This window comes from Aethalodelphis obliquidens, unplaced genomic scaffold (assembly GCF_003676395.1).
Source record: "Aethalodelphis obliquidens isolate GAN/ISIS:26980383/991018 unplaced genomic scaffold, ASM367639v1 scaffold7, whole genome shotgun sequence".
Classification (NCBI taxonomy): Eukaryota; Metazoa; Chordata; class Mammalia; order Artiodactyla; family Delphinidae; genus Aethalodelphis; species Aethalodelphis obliquidens.
Window position 1 is genome coordinate 16,414,044 of NW_020837951.1, and position 13,886 is coordinate 16,427,929.

General features: G+C 41.5%; 1 protein-coding gene across 4 annotated transcripts; it reads right to left on the reverse strand.

Annotated features, from left to right (window-relative positions):
- Nucleotides 1-479: 479 nt before the first annotated feature.
- TLR4 (toll like receptor 4) lies at nt 480-11,393 on the reverse strand. Of its 4 annotated transcripts, none has more exons than XM_027105061.1 (3): nt 10,812-11,393; nt 5,916-6,082; nt 480-3,576 (listed from the first exon to the last, which is right to left on the reverse strand). In XM_027105061.1, exons 1-3 carry the CDS (start codon nt 10,899-10,901, stop codon nt 1,311-1,313), a joined length of 2,523 nt encoding a protein of 840 aa, XP_026960862.1. In that variant the 5' UTR covers nt 10,902-11,393; the 3' UTR covers nt 480-1,310. The 4 variants fall into 4 exon arrangements, with proteins under 4 accessions (XP_026960862.1, XP_026960863.1, XP_026960865.1 ...); XM_027105062.1 differs by lacking the exon at nt 10,812-11,393 and adding an exon at nt 6,343-6,653; XM_027105064.1 differs by lacking the exon at nt 5,916-6,082 and having other exon boundaries at nt 10,812-11,142.
- Between the last annotated feature and the right edge of the window lie 2,493 nt (nt 11,394-13,886).

Sequence of the window (13,886 nt, forward strand, 5' to 3'; positions counted from 1 at the left end):
TCTGGAACACTCAGTCACAAACACACTCCTAAATGTGGCCATATTTCCAGTTTTTGACAACAGTATTTTCCAAGTGTCCTCATTGCCCTTTCTTTGACTGCACCGTTCTGGGAAAGCTGGCTGCATGTGCTTTTCAAAGAATTTCCCTTAGCATGACCCACAGTAACCTCAAGGACGTTACTTTCTCAATGATAATATCTACTCTTTCCTAAACGTAATCATGGAGTGACATCCAACAGGAAACAGCAATGTGTGCTCCCCACCTCGAACCATTTCAAAATCCCCTGAAAGATTCAGTGGACCATCAAACAATACTCATTTGCTACAGAAGAATCCTTTGCTGCAACTCCCATCATGCAGTCACCCCAGCTCTATCAGCCCACATGTTTCTGGGGTCATCAAGAAGAGCTGACCTCCTGAGGTCACCCCACCTCCTGCCCTGCCTCTAGCCTGAATTGCTCATGATGAGACCAGGAAGCTGGACTTGTCTCCCTCTATTACAATAAGTGCCACTTTCAACCAAATTATTTTAATGCTTCCTTCATGACAGTCATAACTTGGTAGGTAATAACTTCAGAATGGCATCAAGTGACAAAGTGACAGAGTATATTTTACATATTTGCTCAAAAGTTAGTGGTTAAGTATGGATCTTTCCAGCATGTCTCTAACAGCCTTATTTATGATATGGGTTTATAGAGAAGACATGAAAAATGAGAACTGGATTTATAAAGACAAAAAAATATCAGGGACTAGTCGTTAATAGATAGAACATGCTAAGGGATAACCAGGATGCTTGTGAATAGACTTAAAGTAGGGGGTGTGGATCTGAATCTGGAGCCTTTTGAGTCACAAACAGAATTTAAATTATATTCAAAAGAAAAGGGAAAAGTGAGCCAAGACCTAGATCAGTTGAAACTACCAAAACCGCTTTAACATGGCTAGCACATATAACATGAGATGGTTGCTACTCAAAAGATGAAGGAGAAGAAGTCTGTCCTTTTCTAATCTCACTGAGGCCCAATCTCTTAGTTCTAATTCAATTTGACGGGGTAAGAGTTGAGTTGACTTTCCCTGTCCTGGACTCCTTAGCTGAGTTGGTTGAAACATCCACCTGGAAGTTCTGTATTTCAGTACAGTGTTTATGCCCTCTGCATTGTAAACTCCATGAGATTAACAGTCCTGAATATCTTGTGCACCACTAAATCACCAGCCTTTAGCACAATGCTTGGTACGTTGCAGCATTTAATACTTGTTAACTGAACAATCACTGTGTCCAGCTGGGCAAGGAGCACATCAGGAGATTTTCCTCCTCAAGTGGAGGCTGTTGCTTCCTGCTGTCTGCTGTCTGCATCTGCTGTTCCTTCTGGCCTCCATGGTTTACCGTCCAGCAAGGCTTTTCTGAGTCGTCTCCAGAAGATGTGCCGCCCCAGGACACTGTCCTCCCACTCCAGGTAGGTATTCCTGTTGAGAAGGCGATACAGCTCTACCTGCTGCCGCAGCAGGGACTTCTCCAACTTCTGCAGGACTATGAAGATGATGCCAGCACGGCTGCTAAGAAACTGCCAGGTCTGGGCAATCTCATACTCAAAGATACACCATCGGCTCTGGATGAAGTGCTGGGACACCACGACAATAACCTTCCGGCTTTTGTGGAAACCTTCCTGGATGATGTTGGCGGCAATGGCTACCCCAGGAATAAAGTCTCTGTAGTGAAGGCAGAGCTGAAAGGGGGGCACCCCCTCCTCCAAGTTCTTTACCAATTCATTCCTCACCCAGTCTTCGTCCTGGCTTGAGTAGATTACAAAAGCATCATAGGTGCTTTCACCTCTGCCATACTTTTTGCAGCCAGCAAGAAGCATTAGGTGGAAATAGAACTTATAGACCAGGGCTCCTGCCACAGATACCAAGAGGATGGTGAGAACCGACACACTAATGATCATCTTGTTCATCTGACAAGTGGCATTCCTGAAACTAAGCACGGGCATGTCCTGCATATCTAAAGGTTGTGTACACATCATTTGCTCAGCTCCCACCAAGAGCTGCCTCTGGTCCTTCACCCACTGCAGGAAACTCTGGTGTTCACACACACAAGCAAAGTCATTCTGAGTAAGATTTAACAAAGCAAGGCTCCTTGGCAAATGCTGTAGTTCTTGCTCCTTGGACTCCATGATACGGTTGAAACTGCAGTCCAGAATCTGGAGGGAGTGGAGTGGTTTATAAGGAAGTGTATCCAATGACAAGAGTTTGTTGTGACTCATATTTAGCACCTGAAGTTTAGGGAGGGAGTGAAATGCCATCTGGGATACCCGTTCCAGTTGACACTTAGAGAGGTCCAGGATGGTTAAGTTAGTCAGTTCTGTGAAGATATCAGGAAGCAAGTTGTTCTGAAAAGAATTGCCTGCCATTTTCAAGGTTTGGAGGCTGACCAAGCCAACAAAGATGCCATGGAAGACAACTTGGGTGTTGGTATAAGAAATGTCAAGGTAACGGAGATTTCTGAGTGATAGGAATACTGAAAAATCGTTGGCCTGTTTCAGATTGGAATGCTGAAAATCCAGATGCTCTAGTTGCTCTAAGCCCAAGAAGTTTGAACTCATAGTAATGACATCATTGAAGCTCAGATCTAAATGCTTCAGTTTGCTTGTCCCAAAATTAGTGTGAGAACAGCAACGCTTGAAACTCAAGTGATTTCTTTTGAGATCTAGAAACTGAAGGTTTGGTAGCTCAAATTTAGTAAAAGTGCTCATATGTTTGTTGTCTATGAAAACAAACTTTTTGAGAGAATTGAGCTTCAGTGTGGGGAATTGTTTAAAATTACAGTTAGTCAATTCTAAGTGTTGCCATCTGCAATCTTTAGGAAGGGCTTCTAGACTGTCTAAATCCAGACTCAACAGAGAAATCACAGAAACATTTACCAAACAATTAAATAAGCCTGTATCATCCTTTGGGAATTCACTGAAGTATGCTATCCGAAACTGTTCGAAGGTCACATTGCACAGTCCCTCCAGGACAGAGCTGTCAAAACTTTCCAAGATCCTTTCATTTTTAAATTCTCCCAAAACCAACCGATTGATTTTTAAACCAGCCAGACCTTGAATACAAATTTTCATTACATGTGTACTATTAAAATTACTTCGCAAAGTCAGTTCATTGAGCTTAATTTCTTTAAAGGTGCCTGGTTCAATAAAGTCTAAAGGGTTCAGGGACAAATCCAAAGAGAGGTTGAGTAGGGGCATTTGATGTAGAACCTTCGAGTCTTCGTGATAAATATTTTGGATTTTGTTATTAGAAAGATCCAAGTGCTCCAGGTTGGGCAGATTAGAAAAATATTCAGGAAACTTGAAGGAATGGATAAGATTGTGAGCCACATTAAGCTCCCTCAAGGTTTTGAGATGCCCAATGGGGAAGTCCTCTAGAGATGCCAGGTTTGTCTCCACCGCTACCAGCTTCTGTAAACTTGATAGCCCAGAAAAGGCTCCCAGGGCTAAACGCTGTATAGGGTTTCCTGTCAATATCAAGGTGGAGAGGTGGTTTAGGCCCTGATATGCATCATCTTCAATCATCTGAATTTCACACCTACAAGGAAAAGAGACACAGATCACATAATATTTCGGCTGAATTAAAAAAAAAACAAAATGAAATATCAACACAGTCATCTAGGTCTTCACACAGATATGACATGACATATTATGATGCATAGGCAGAAATATCAAGCAAGGCAGATGAAGCAAAGAAGAAGCCCCACACATTTGGTGCTATTGTACTGGCCCCCGTGACAGTCTCTTTTTATCACACTAGGCACTCATGCTAAGCAGAGGCAGCCCATCCAACAGAGGGAAATCGGTTAAAGATCAATGATTGGGGCACGTGAAGACTGAACCTCGGATCAGCTTTAGCCATTTCCTGACACACATAATTGTGATTTTATATCTGATTGGTACAGATGAGGCAGATAGATGTTAGTTGTTAGGCATGATAAATGACTAGTGAATGTCAATTTCAAAGGTATAAAAAATTACACCGAAGTGTCACAGATATCCTTAATGTTCATGAAAAGTTCTCCATATAGGGCTCATCGCTTAATATTAATCAGAGTATTAAGATGAAGAGAATATTTAACTTGGAAGCAGGAGATGTGAACATGAATCTCTGGTCTGCTGTCAACAAGGCATGTGCATGTATATGAATCCCTTAAACTCTCCAAGCCTCAATTTCCTCATCTACAAAAAGAAAAAAATGTATCAATAGATTTCCATAGGAAAAAAAGGCTGCCTGGTCTATCACAAAGCATCCTTAGAAGATAAGTGGAGTTACTGTATATGAAGAAGCAACATGAGAAGTCAGAGTATCTATTGCACTGTAATCTGTCCTTGCCCTAATCCAGAATCTCCTCCTGGCTAACCAGGAGGGGGAGCTAGCCTCTCTGCAAGCACATATTTAAAGCCTCTGAGGGTAGTTCCTTGGGTATGTGTTGCGTCGAAAGTGAATTATAAGGGACATTGATGAGAAACTTTTGTTTAAAAAAAAACGTTGGTCTGTCTACCTCAATTCAGTATATTTCTTGACAAAATTCTTATTCAGAAAACTGAAATTTATAAACTAGTGGAATGCTATAGTAGTATTTCATGCTTATAAAGTCTACTTTACAAGGTTTTTAATATATATAGCGTGTTAACATTTAGTATCACAGTTAACCCTATGGGGTAAGGTTCACCATTTATGTTTCACAGATTTGAAAACTGAGACTCAAGTCACACAAAGTGACATGCCTCAGGCCACATGGCAGTATATGTTGGAGGAGGACCCAGCTCAAGTCTTCTGACCTCCATAAGGCTCTATGTCACTGCCTTCAAAATGTTTGATCCCCCCTTTGTTGTAGTCTATCAATATCCAAGTTAGAGTATAAAACATAAGATGATCACTCTTCTGCAGAAATATCTACTATCCTCTTATCCTTTATTAAGAGTTTCTATAATAAAATGTCATACATAAAATGTTTCTCCATTTTTCACGAACCCTTATAGAGATTGTAGTCCATTATCTATTACATTTCTAAATAAGGTCCCTGATGATGAAAATGATTTTAGGATTCAATTACCCCCAAAATGATGATAATAACTTCACCTGTTCTAATGAATGATATACTTCCCTATATCAGAAAAATAAAACATTAGTCACTGTTCTGTCTCACAGCAGATGTTTTCCTTTGATCTTGTTATCTTTCTCTTTGGGTTACTTGTATCTTTCTAATTCCTTATCCTCTACCCCACTTCCAATATTCTAAACATTATTTGAATCCCACTCAGTTCATGAACTCTATATTGATTATTCACTGCATAGAAGGCCCCTTTTCTGTACAACACAATGTCTTGCCTCTAGTTTGCAAATAACTTATCACTTCCTCTTATATATTACTATCCTTATTATCTCAGGTTCAAAAGCCAAAATCAGAATCATGTAGCATGTGTTGAATGTCTACTATGCTGAGCACCATGCTCAGGATTTAAACATATCAAGTCTTTCAAGTGGATATGCCCTCCTTAATAGCTAGGGTTGTATGTTATATATCAACACACTCTTGTTTCCTAGCAGAGTGAACAACATATAGCAAGTAGTCAATAAATATCTGCTGATGAAAGAGTTTGAGTCAATCTACTCCCCTAACTTAAAAGAAAATCAAAGATAGAATTGTCCTTAGAGACTGTCTCATCCAAGTGCTCATTTCACAAATAAGAAAGCTGAGACCTGGAGAAGGGAGGTGGCTTGCCCAAAGTTATATAGCAGGTAAGATGTCTGTTGAATGAATAAATAGGTGAATGAAAATGAGACTTCACTAATCAGGCTTTCTGACTTAAGAATGAAATGATAAAACAACGAACATTTCTCCGTGTACAATGGTAAAACTCATATATTACCTGGATAAATCCAACATCTGCAGTTCTGGGAAGTTGGAGAAGCTATGGCTGTTTAAATGATTCAGGTGGTTAAAGCTCAGGTCCAATATCTTGGTCGATGTGGGGATGTTGTCAGGGATTCTGTAGAGATTCAGCTCCATGCATTGGTAACTAATGTTAGGAACCACCTGAAATGGTCAGACATTAGATGCAGTGTCTTGCTGCATGCATCTTACCAGACCTCCCAGCAACTCTCCTCTCCTAGGCCAGAGCCTGGGATGCCACTGGGTCAAGCACAGGGGCCAGTCAGCCGTCTTTCATCCATCCATCCATCCAGTCGTGCATCCACCCGATCATCTGTTCATCCATCCACCCATCCATTCATTTATCCACTCACTTCATTCTTATAAAATGTCTTACTCTAGATTAGGAAGGGAAAAGCACCTACCCAGTGTTTAACCTCTACTATCACAATGGCAGCGTTTAGCGAGAAGCAGTGGAGTCAAGTGGTGAAGAGCTGAAGCTCTAGAGTCCAAAAGCTCTGGGTTTCACCCTTCCCTGTGATTTGCAACAAGGGATTTTGTTGTTGTTGTTGTTGTTTTAATTAATTATTTATTTATTTAGGGCTGTGTTGGGTCTCCGTTGTGATGCGCGGGCTTCTCACTGCAGTAGCTTCTCATTGCAAAGAAGAGGCTCTAGGTGTGCAGGCTTCAGTAGTTGTGACACGCAGGCTCAGTAGTTGTGGCTCACGGGCTTAGTTTCTCCGCGGCATGTGGGATCTTCCCGAGCCAGGGATCTAACCCGTGTCCCCTGCATTGGCAGGCAGATTCTTAAGCACTGTGCCACCAGGGAAGTCCCATTGTTGTTTTTCTAAATACACCTCTTGTTGTATACAAGCTTAGGGAGACTGCGAGTCAGGTGTCCAGACCTTCCTTAATCATAGCCCAAGTTTTGCCAATTGTATTCTTTCCCTTGGATCAAGGACCTTTGAGCAGATGAGATAGAAATGGGGACAAATCTTTGAAAATGGGGACAAATCTTTGAAGTGCATAGACTCCAGTGGTGGAACCTAGTGAGTAAGGTCAAGCGCTGGATGCTGTCTTGGTTCCTCTGCTGAGTTTATCAGACTTTCCCGAATTCTTTGTAAGCCTCGTTCTCTAAACTCCCATTTAATTTCCTAATTCTCTGACTCTTCAACAAAATTCCTTGCTTAAGCCAGCTAATTTTGGTTTTCAGTTTAAAACCAGTAGAATCTTTTAAAAGGATTAATGAGATACGGTATTAAAGAGATTATCTCAAAGCCTATGACAGTGTAAATGATCAATAAATGTTAGCATGTTTTATTATTGGCTATTATAATTCCCCACTATATGCAGGCTTGTTTCTTATATGTTACATGTTTGAACTTAATCTTCAAATAAACCTTTTTAAGAAGAAAAATTCAGTGAGATGAAGTAACATGTGTAACGTCTCACAGGCCATAGTGCAGCTCTTTGCTTTATTCGCTTGTCTCCTGAAATGGTATTCCTCACAGAATCCTCACAGCCCGTACCGTCTAATAGAGGATGGTGCCAGACATCCTCCCTTACCCTCTTTTATCCTCCTTCACAGGAGTCATCACTATCTAACATTATGCCTTCTGTGTGATTGTTCCATACGTACTGTTTGTTTCCCTCACTAGATCGTAAGCTTTGAGACTCTAGCTCTCTGTGTCCAGCACTCAGAATGATGCCCGGAAAATATTTGTTTGAACAAATGAATTGACAACCGATTATATGGACGTTTATTCAAATCCCAGTTGAAGGCATTTTCTGCTAAGTGCTGTGGGCAGCACAAAGGCCAATGTGATAAGGCTCCAGACTTCAATGAGCTCACAGTCTAGAGTAAGAGCTATGATAGGAGCACAACTCATTCCTGAAAAGGGTCTTAAACCAGGCTTGGCAAGTATTCCCTTTGGTTCAGAAAAGGTAGAGATCAATCCTGGATCCAGGGATTGTAGATTGTAGAAGGCTTCCAAGAAAGAATATTTCCAGGTGGGTCTGGAAGGATAAGTGAGATTTGGATATGGAAAGAGGAAGAATGAGGGAAGAGTGTGAGTACACAGGGGTAGAAAACTAGCTCAGATTAGCTGGTGTGTGGCAGGAGTGGTAAAACCTAAGCCAGAGGGGAAGCCAGAGCCAGATCAGGAGGGCCTCATACTTTGTCCTGTGGCAATACTTTTAATCATTTAACACGTATAAATTGAACAACTACATGTGCCAGGCACTGGGATAAAGTGATAAATAAAACCAGCAATGATCTTGCCCTCTTACAGATTCCATTTCAACAGAAAGACAAACAGTGAACAATAAATAAATATATATATATATTCACAACATTATATGTATTTTTTATATATAGTATATATATGTATACCCAATGTTGTGATATAAAAAAATAAAGCAGTATAGGAGATTAGAGTCAAATATAGTGAGTGGGGAGCTCTACATGAGGCAATCAAGGAAGACTTCCCAGAGGAGGTGACATTTAAGCAGAAATTTGAATGAAGTGAGGGATTAAGCTATGAAAATATCTAGGGCTGCACTGTCCAATATGGTAGCCACTGGCCACACACAGTTGTTGAGTATGAGAAATGTAGATAGTTTAAATATGATAAATGTAAAATACATACAAATCTCAAGGACTTAGTACCAAAGAAAGAATGTAAACTATCTTGTTACTAGTCTAGTATATATTACATTTTGAAATAATATTTTGAATATACTGACTTAAATAAAAATATTATTAAAGTTAAATTCACCTGTTTGTTTTTTATTTTTTTAACTACTAGAACATAGTTTAAAACATAGTTTTAAATTCAGTTAGTTAAAATTAAGTTAATTTGGTTAAATAAAAATTTAGTTAAATTTAGTTTATTAAATATATCATTTAAATTTAAATAATATCATGTGACCCATTGAGCAGCACTGATCTAGGGGAAAAGCATTCTAGCTAGAAGAACTAGCCAGTGCAAAGGCCCCATGGTAGGAAAAGGTCCTAATAACAATGGAAAGTTATTAAAAGTTTTTAAGGACAGTAATTTGTTAGATCTGAACCTCAGAAAAAACAACAACAATGACAAAAAAAACAGCAGACGAAAATGAGCAGAGTAGATTAAAGGAAGGGGGCTGAGGGGTCAGGAGACAAGTCACTGCCCAAAAGTCAAGGCCAGGGGAACTGAGGATCTGCCCTAGGGTGGCACTGAGGTGATGGGCAGGGTTGGACAAGTTTCAGAAACAGAGCATTTGGGGCATGGGAAATGGGAGGAGCCAGGAGTGGCTGTAATTGTATCCTGGGGTGACCATGATTGGAGGATCCATACCCACTAACTGAACAGCAGGAGAGACACAGGGAGGAGGACAATGAGCAGGGAATGGGGGGAACAGAGGACGTGGAAATAACAAACTTGTCTTTGTTACGTATTAAAGTACACAATTTCCCCCATGTCCTCAATGTCAGGACTGCTGGTTATGCGTTTCTTGAATTTCTGCCACACCCTAAATCCCAGGGCATTCTTCTGGCTGCTTGGTTCTGCCGTGGGCTTTCCAAAGCAATTGTGAAGTCCATGCAGGGGAAAAACAAAGGAGATCCTTCATGAATGAGATTACAAACCAGCTGGTTGATGTTTCACAAAGAAAGAAAGCATTGGGCTTCCCTGGTGGTGCAGTGGTTGAGACACCACCTTTCAGTGCAGGGGACACGGGTTCGATCCCTGGTCCGGGAAGATCCCACATGCCATGGAGCAGCTAAGCCCATGTGCCACAACTACTGAGCCTGTGCTCTAGAGCCCACGAGCCACAACTACTGAGCCCACGTGCCACAGCCACTGAAGCCTGCGCGCCTAGAGCCCATGCTCCACAAGAGAAGCCACTGCAATGAGAAGCCCGCACACCGCAACAAAGAGTAGCCCCCACTGGCCGCAACCAGAGAAAAACCCGCGCGCAGCAATGAAGACCCAACGCAGCCAGAAATAATAAACAAATAAAATAAAATAAATAAATTTATTTACAAAAAAAAGAAAGAAAGCATTGCCTTAGCTGATATTTTGCATCTCTCCCTGTCTCTTTTTCTTCTCTCTCCATCGCTCTTTCTCTTTCTCTGTATCTCTGTCTCTCCTTTTCTTTTCCAACTCCTTTTCTTTTCATTTTTTGGACAGAACTATGACTAGATTCAGAAGTCTGAAGTCCACTTAGAAAGTTGTTTCTATTAAGAGACCAAAAATATCTTCTTCCTGAGATCGAAAGGGGCAAAGCAACAGCTTGAAGCAGAGTGTACAGACCACCAGCGTTAAGCAATGACAGGAAGCAGGCTTCTTACAACTTTCTGTTAAAGCCTATAATTCTTTTATCGATGTGAAAACTCGTCTCAGAGAGGTTTAATAACTTCTGCAAGGTCACACACCCCGAAAGTGAAAGAAGAGTGATCTTTTTTTTTTTTTTTGCGGTATGCGGGCCTCCCACTGCCGTGGCCTCTCCCGTTGCGGAGCACAGGCTCCGGACACGCAGGCTCAGCGGCCATGGCTCACGGGCCCAGCCGCTCTGCGGCATGTGGGTTCCTCCCGGACTGGGGCACGAACCCACGTCCCCAACCACTGCGCCACCAGGGAAGCCCCAAGAAGAGTGATTTTAAGCAGGTCTATCTGACCTGAAGTCCCTAGGAGCACTTTAACTCCTAAATGGGACATGACCCTATGGGCTGCTTGTTAATGTCCTATAGCCATGAATCATTTGGTCCCTGTGGTTTCTTAAGTTCTTAAGGTAATTTGATGTCTGTTTGCAAATGAAACTAACTGGGGCCCGTCATGGGAAACTGAGCTGAGAGCAGTTTTTCAGAAGCAAGGTAAAGCTCCAGGAAGCCGAACTGACTCCAACCACGTACCTGTACACAAGGGTCCCAGCTCTCCGACCTCAGGCAGAAGAGGAAGGCCATGGCTAGGATCAGAGCTGCAGCCAGGCGGGTGTGAGGCATCCTCCTGGCATTTTCTGTGACCAAAAGTGGCCTTCTGGAAACATGACGCTCTGTGTCGGCCGGTCAAGGCAGCCTCCGAGGCACTGTGCTTTCTTCTCTTTCCTGCTCGGCGCCCCAGGACACTGACTGTATTCAAAGCAGTGCTGGGAGGAGAGGAAGTGAGAGTGGCAACCTTAGCATTCTGGACTTTTGTTTCTCTAATATTTATCTCCTCTGTCACTGGAGGGGAAGTTAGAAGAAGAAGAAGAAAATGTCTGCAGACCAGGGGCTGGAGTAACAGCAAGAGGAAGCTGGCTGTTATCCCAAGAGGTCATCTGACCTCAGGATTAGAGAGTTTAGGAAAGTAATCAGACTGGTCATACAGCATGTGTGACTAACTACCTAGGACGGTGGCTTCCCACTTTTGTTTTAGTAGTGGAAACTTACTGTCTGTATTAATTTCCTAGGCCACTATATATAAAAAAAAAAAAAAACACAGACTAGGTGGCTTAAACAACAGACATTTATTTTCTCACAAAGTTCGGGAGGCTAGAAGTCTGAGTTCAGAGGGTCAGCAGGGTTGATTTCTTCTCAGGCTCTTTCCTTGGCTTGTAGATGGCCGTCTTTCCCCCTGTGCCTTCACATGGTCTTTCCTCTGTGTGTGACTGTGTCCTAAGTTCTCTTCTTATAAGGAAATCAGTCAGTCAAACTGGATGAGGACCCACCCTAATCCATTACCTCATCACCTCATTTTACCTTAATTGCCTTTTTAAAGACCCAATCTCAAAATACAGTCACATTCTGGGGTAATGGGGTGAAGACTCCAACCTATACATTTTGGCGGGGGATACTATTTAGCCCACGGCACTGTCCAATTTTGTGAAATCAAGATTCATAAAAGATAAGCCCACATTTATGAAACATTGAAAATAATGCTCCAGTGAAACACATTTTGAAAAGTACAGGAATATTGGCAAAAGATTGGGATGAAAAATCAAATATACCGAAATTCAAATCCAGCCTAGGTGATTTATGGTCTTGTAGCATTGATCAAGTCACTTAAACTATTGAGACTCAATTTCTGGTCTGTAAAATGGGACAATAGTTCCAATCACAACAGAAGTTCACATTTATGAAATTTCATAAATAGAAAGCCATGTGATGCAAGCCACTAAGCATTAGTTTTCTGGTCTCTCAAGTGGAGATAATCACATTTGTCTTGCATGATTGAATTAAGTTAATTTACATAAAATGCCTAGTCTAGTGCATGGTTCATCAGGATATTCCATAAATTGGTAGCTATTAAGGTGATTAAAAATATGAATGTAATGAGGATAATAATTCAAAGTACTGTTATGGGATTAAATAAGATGGCATTTGTAAAGCTTTGAGGACAGAGAGTGTCTAGGGTGTAAGAAGTGCAGTGTAAGTTTCTGAACGTAGGTTAAAATGGGGATGTTATTGGTATTGTATCCTAAATAGTTCTACCAAGATGTCCCCTAGGCACCTCAAATCCAACACATCTAAAATCAAGCTGTGAGGAAGCATGTCATAGGGGACGGAGCACAAACTCTTGCAGACTTCTTCAACAGCACTGCTGTAAAATTAAGCTAAAGAGAGTCCCCCTGTCAAAATGTTGCTTTAAGGATTGATTGAGACTATGTAAAGATCTTAAAGCAGTACCTGGCACCGAGTAGGTGCTCAGTAAAGTTTAGTTCCCTTGGAAGTTAACAGCATTTTACTTCCATAGGCATCCAAAATGGAAATCTTTTTGACTTCATTTCTCTCATCAAATGTATATTAACTGTATTTTCATATTGTCTGTATTCTTGATGCTCTGGCATTGGTGGCCTTGCTGATGAGGATAGACTGGGCTGCTCAGTTCTTAGAGATAGCAGATGATTTGCCCTGGAGCATATTTTCATATGCAAACTAACCAAACCAGAGCCCATGCTCTGAAACACCTCCTCTATCTGGCTTTTATACAGTAAGTCCCCTACATATGAACCTTCAAGTTGTGAACTTTCAAAGGTGAAAATGTGAGTTTGCACGTCCAGTCACGTAAATTAGTTCATGTGTCTGGCGTACATTGTCACGTGCGTGCATCCTCTGCAAGTGGTTGTGCTTTTGTGTACTTTACAGTACTGTATAGAGTACAGTAGTACAGTATCTTTATTTCAAGCTAGATCTGCGAGAGGACAACTTCATTGAACTCCTTGCTGTGCAACACGAGGAGCTTACTGATGAAGAACTGATGGAATTGGAGGCCCAGGGAAAGGATGAAAAGAGACAAGAGGAAGAAGAAGTAACTGAAGAACCAAAGAGATTCACAATGCAGGAAATAGCAAAGGGATTTTTTTTATTTGAGGAGGCACTGTTAGTATTTAAGGCACAGGACCCAAACATAGAATGGTACACGAAGGTTGTAGCAGCAGCCATTCAGAATGCAATCCAGTGCTACCATGTCATCTGTGACGAGAAGAAAAGAGCTACTACCCAGACATCACTGGACTGTTTTTCAAGAAGGTACATAGTATTGAATCCAGCAAGGAACCAGAACCTGTGCCATCAGCATCAGGCATGAGTGAAACTGCAGCCTGCCCTCCGTCTCCTGTTGCTGACGATCCTTCAGCTCTACCATGTCCCACCCCCTCTCCCTCCTCCAGTCAGTAACTCTTCTTGCCTGTTCACTCGATGCCAGTCCCTGGATGCCAGCTGTTGTACTGTACTACTGTACTTTTCAAGGTACCATACTGTAAGATTAAAAGTGTTTTATTTTTTGTTTTTTTTGTATTATTTGTGTGAAAAGTATTATAAACCTATTACAGTATAGTACTATATAGCCAATTGTGTTAGTTGGGCACCTAGGCTAACTTTATTGACTTAGGAACAAATTGGACTTTAGAACGTGATCAAATGGAACTCATTTCTGAGTAGGGGACTTACTTACTGTAATATAGAAGGCAATGTTCTTCTGCCTTAATCATCACAGGACCAGGTACCAGA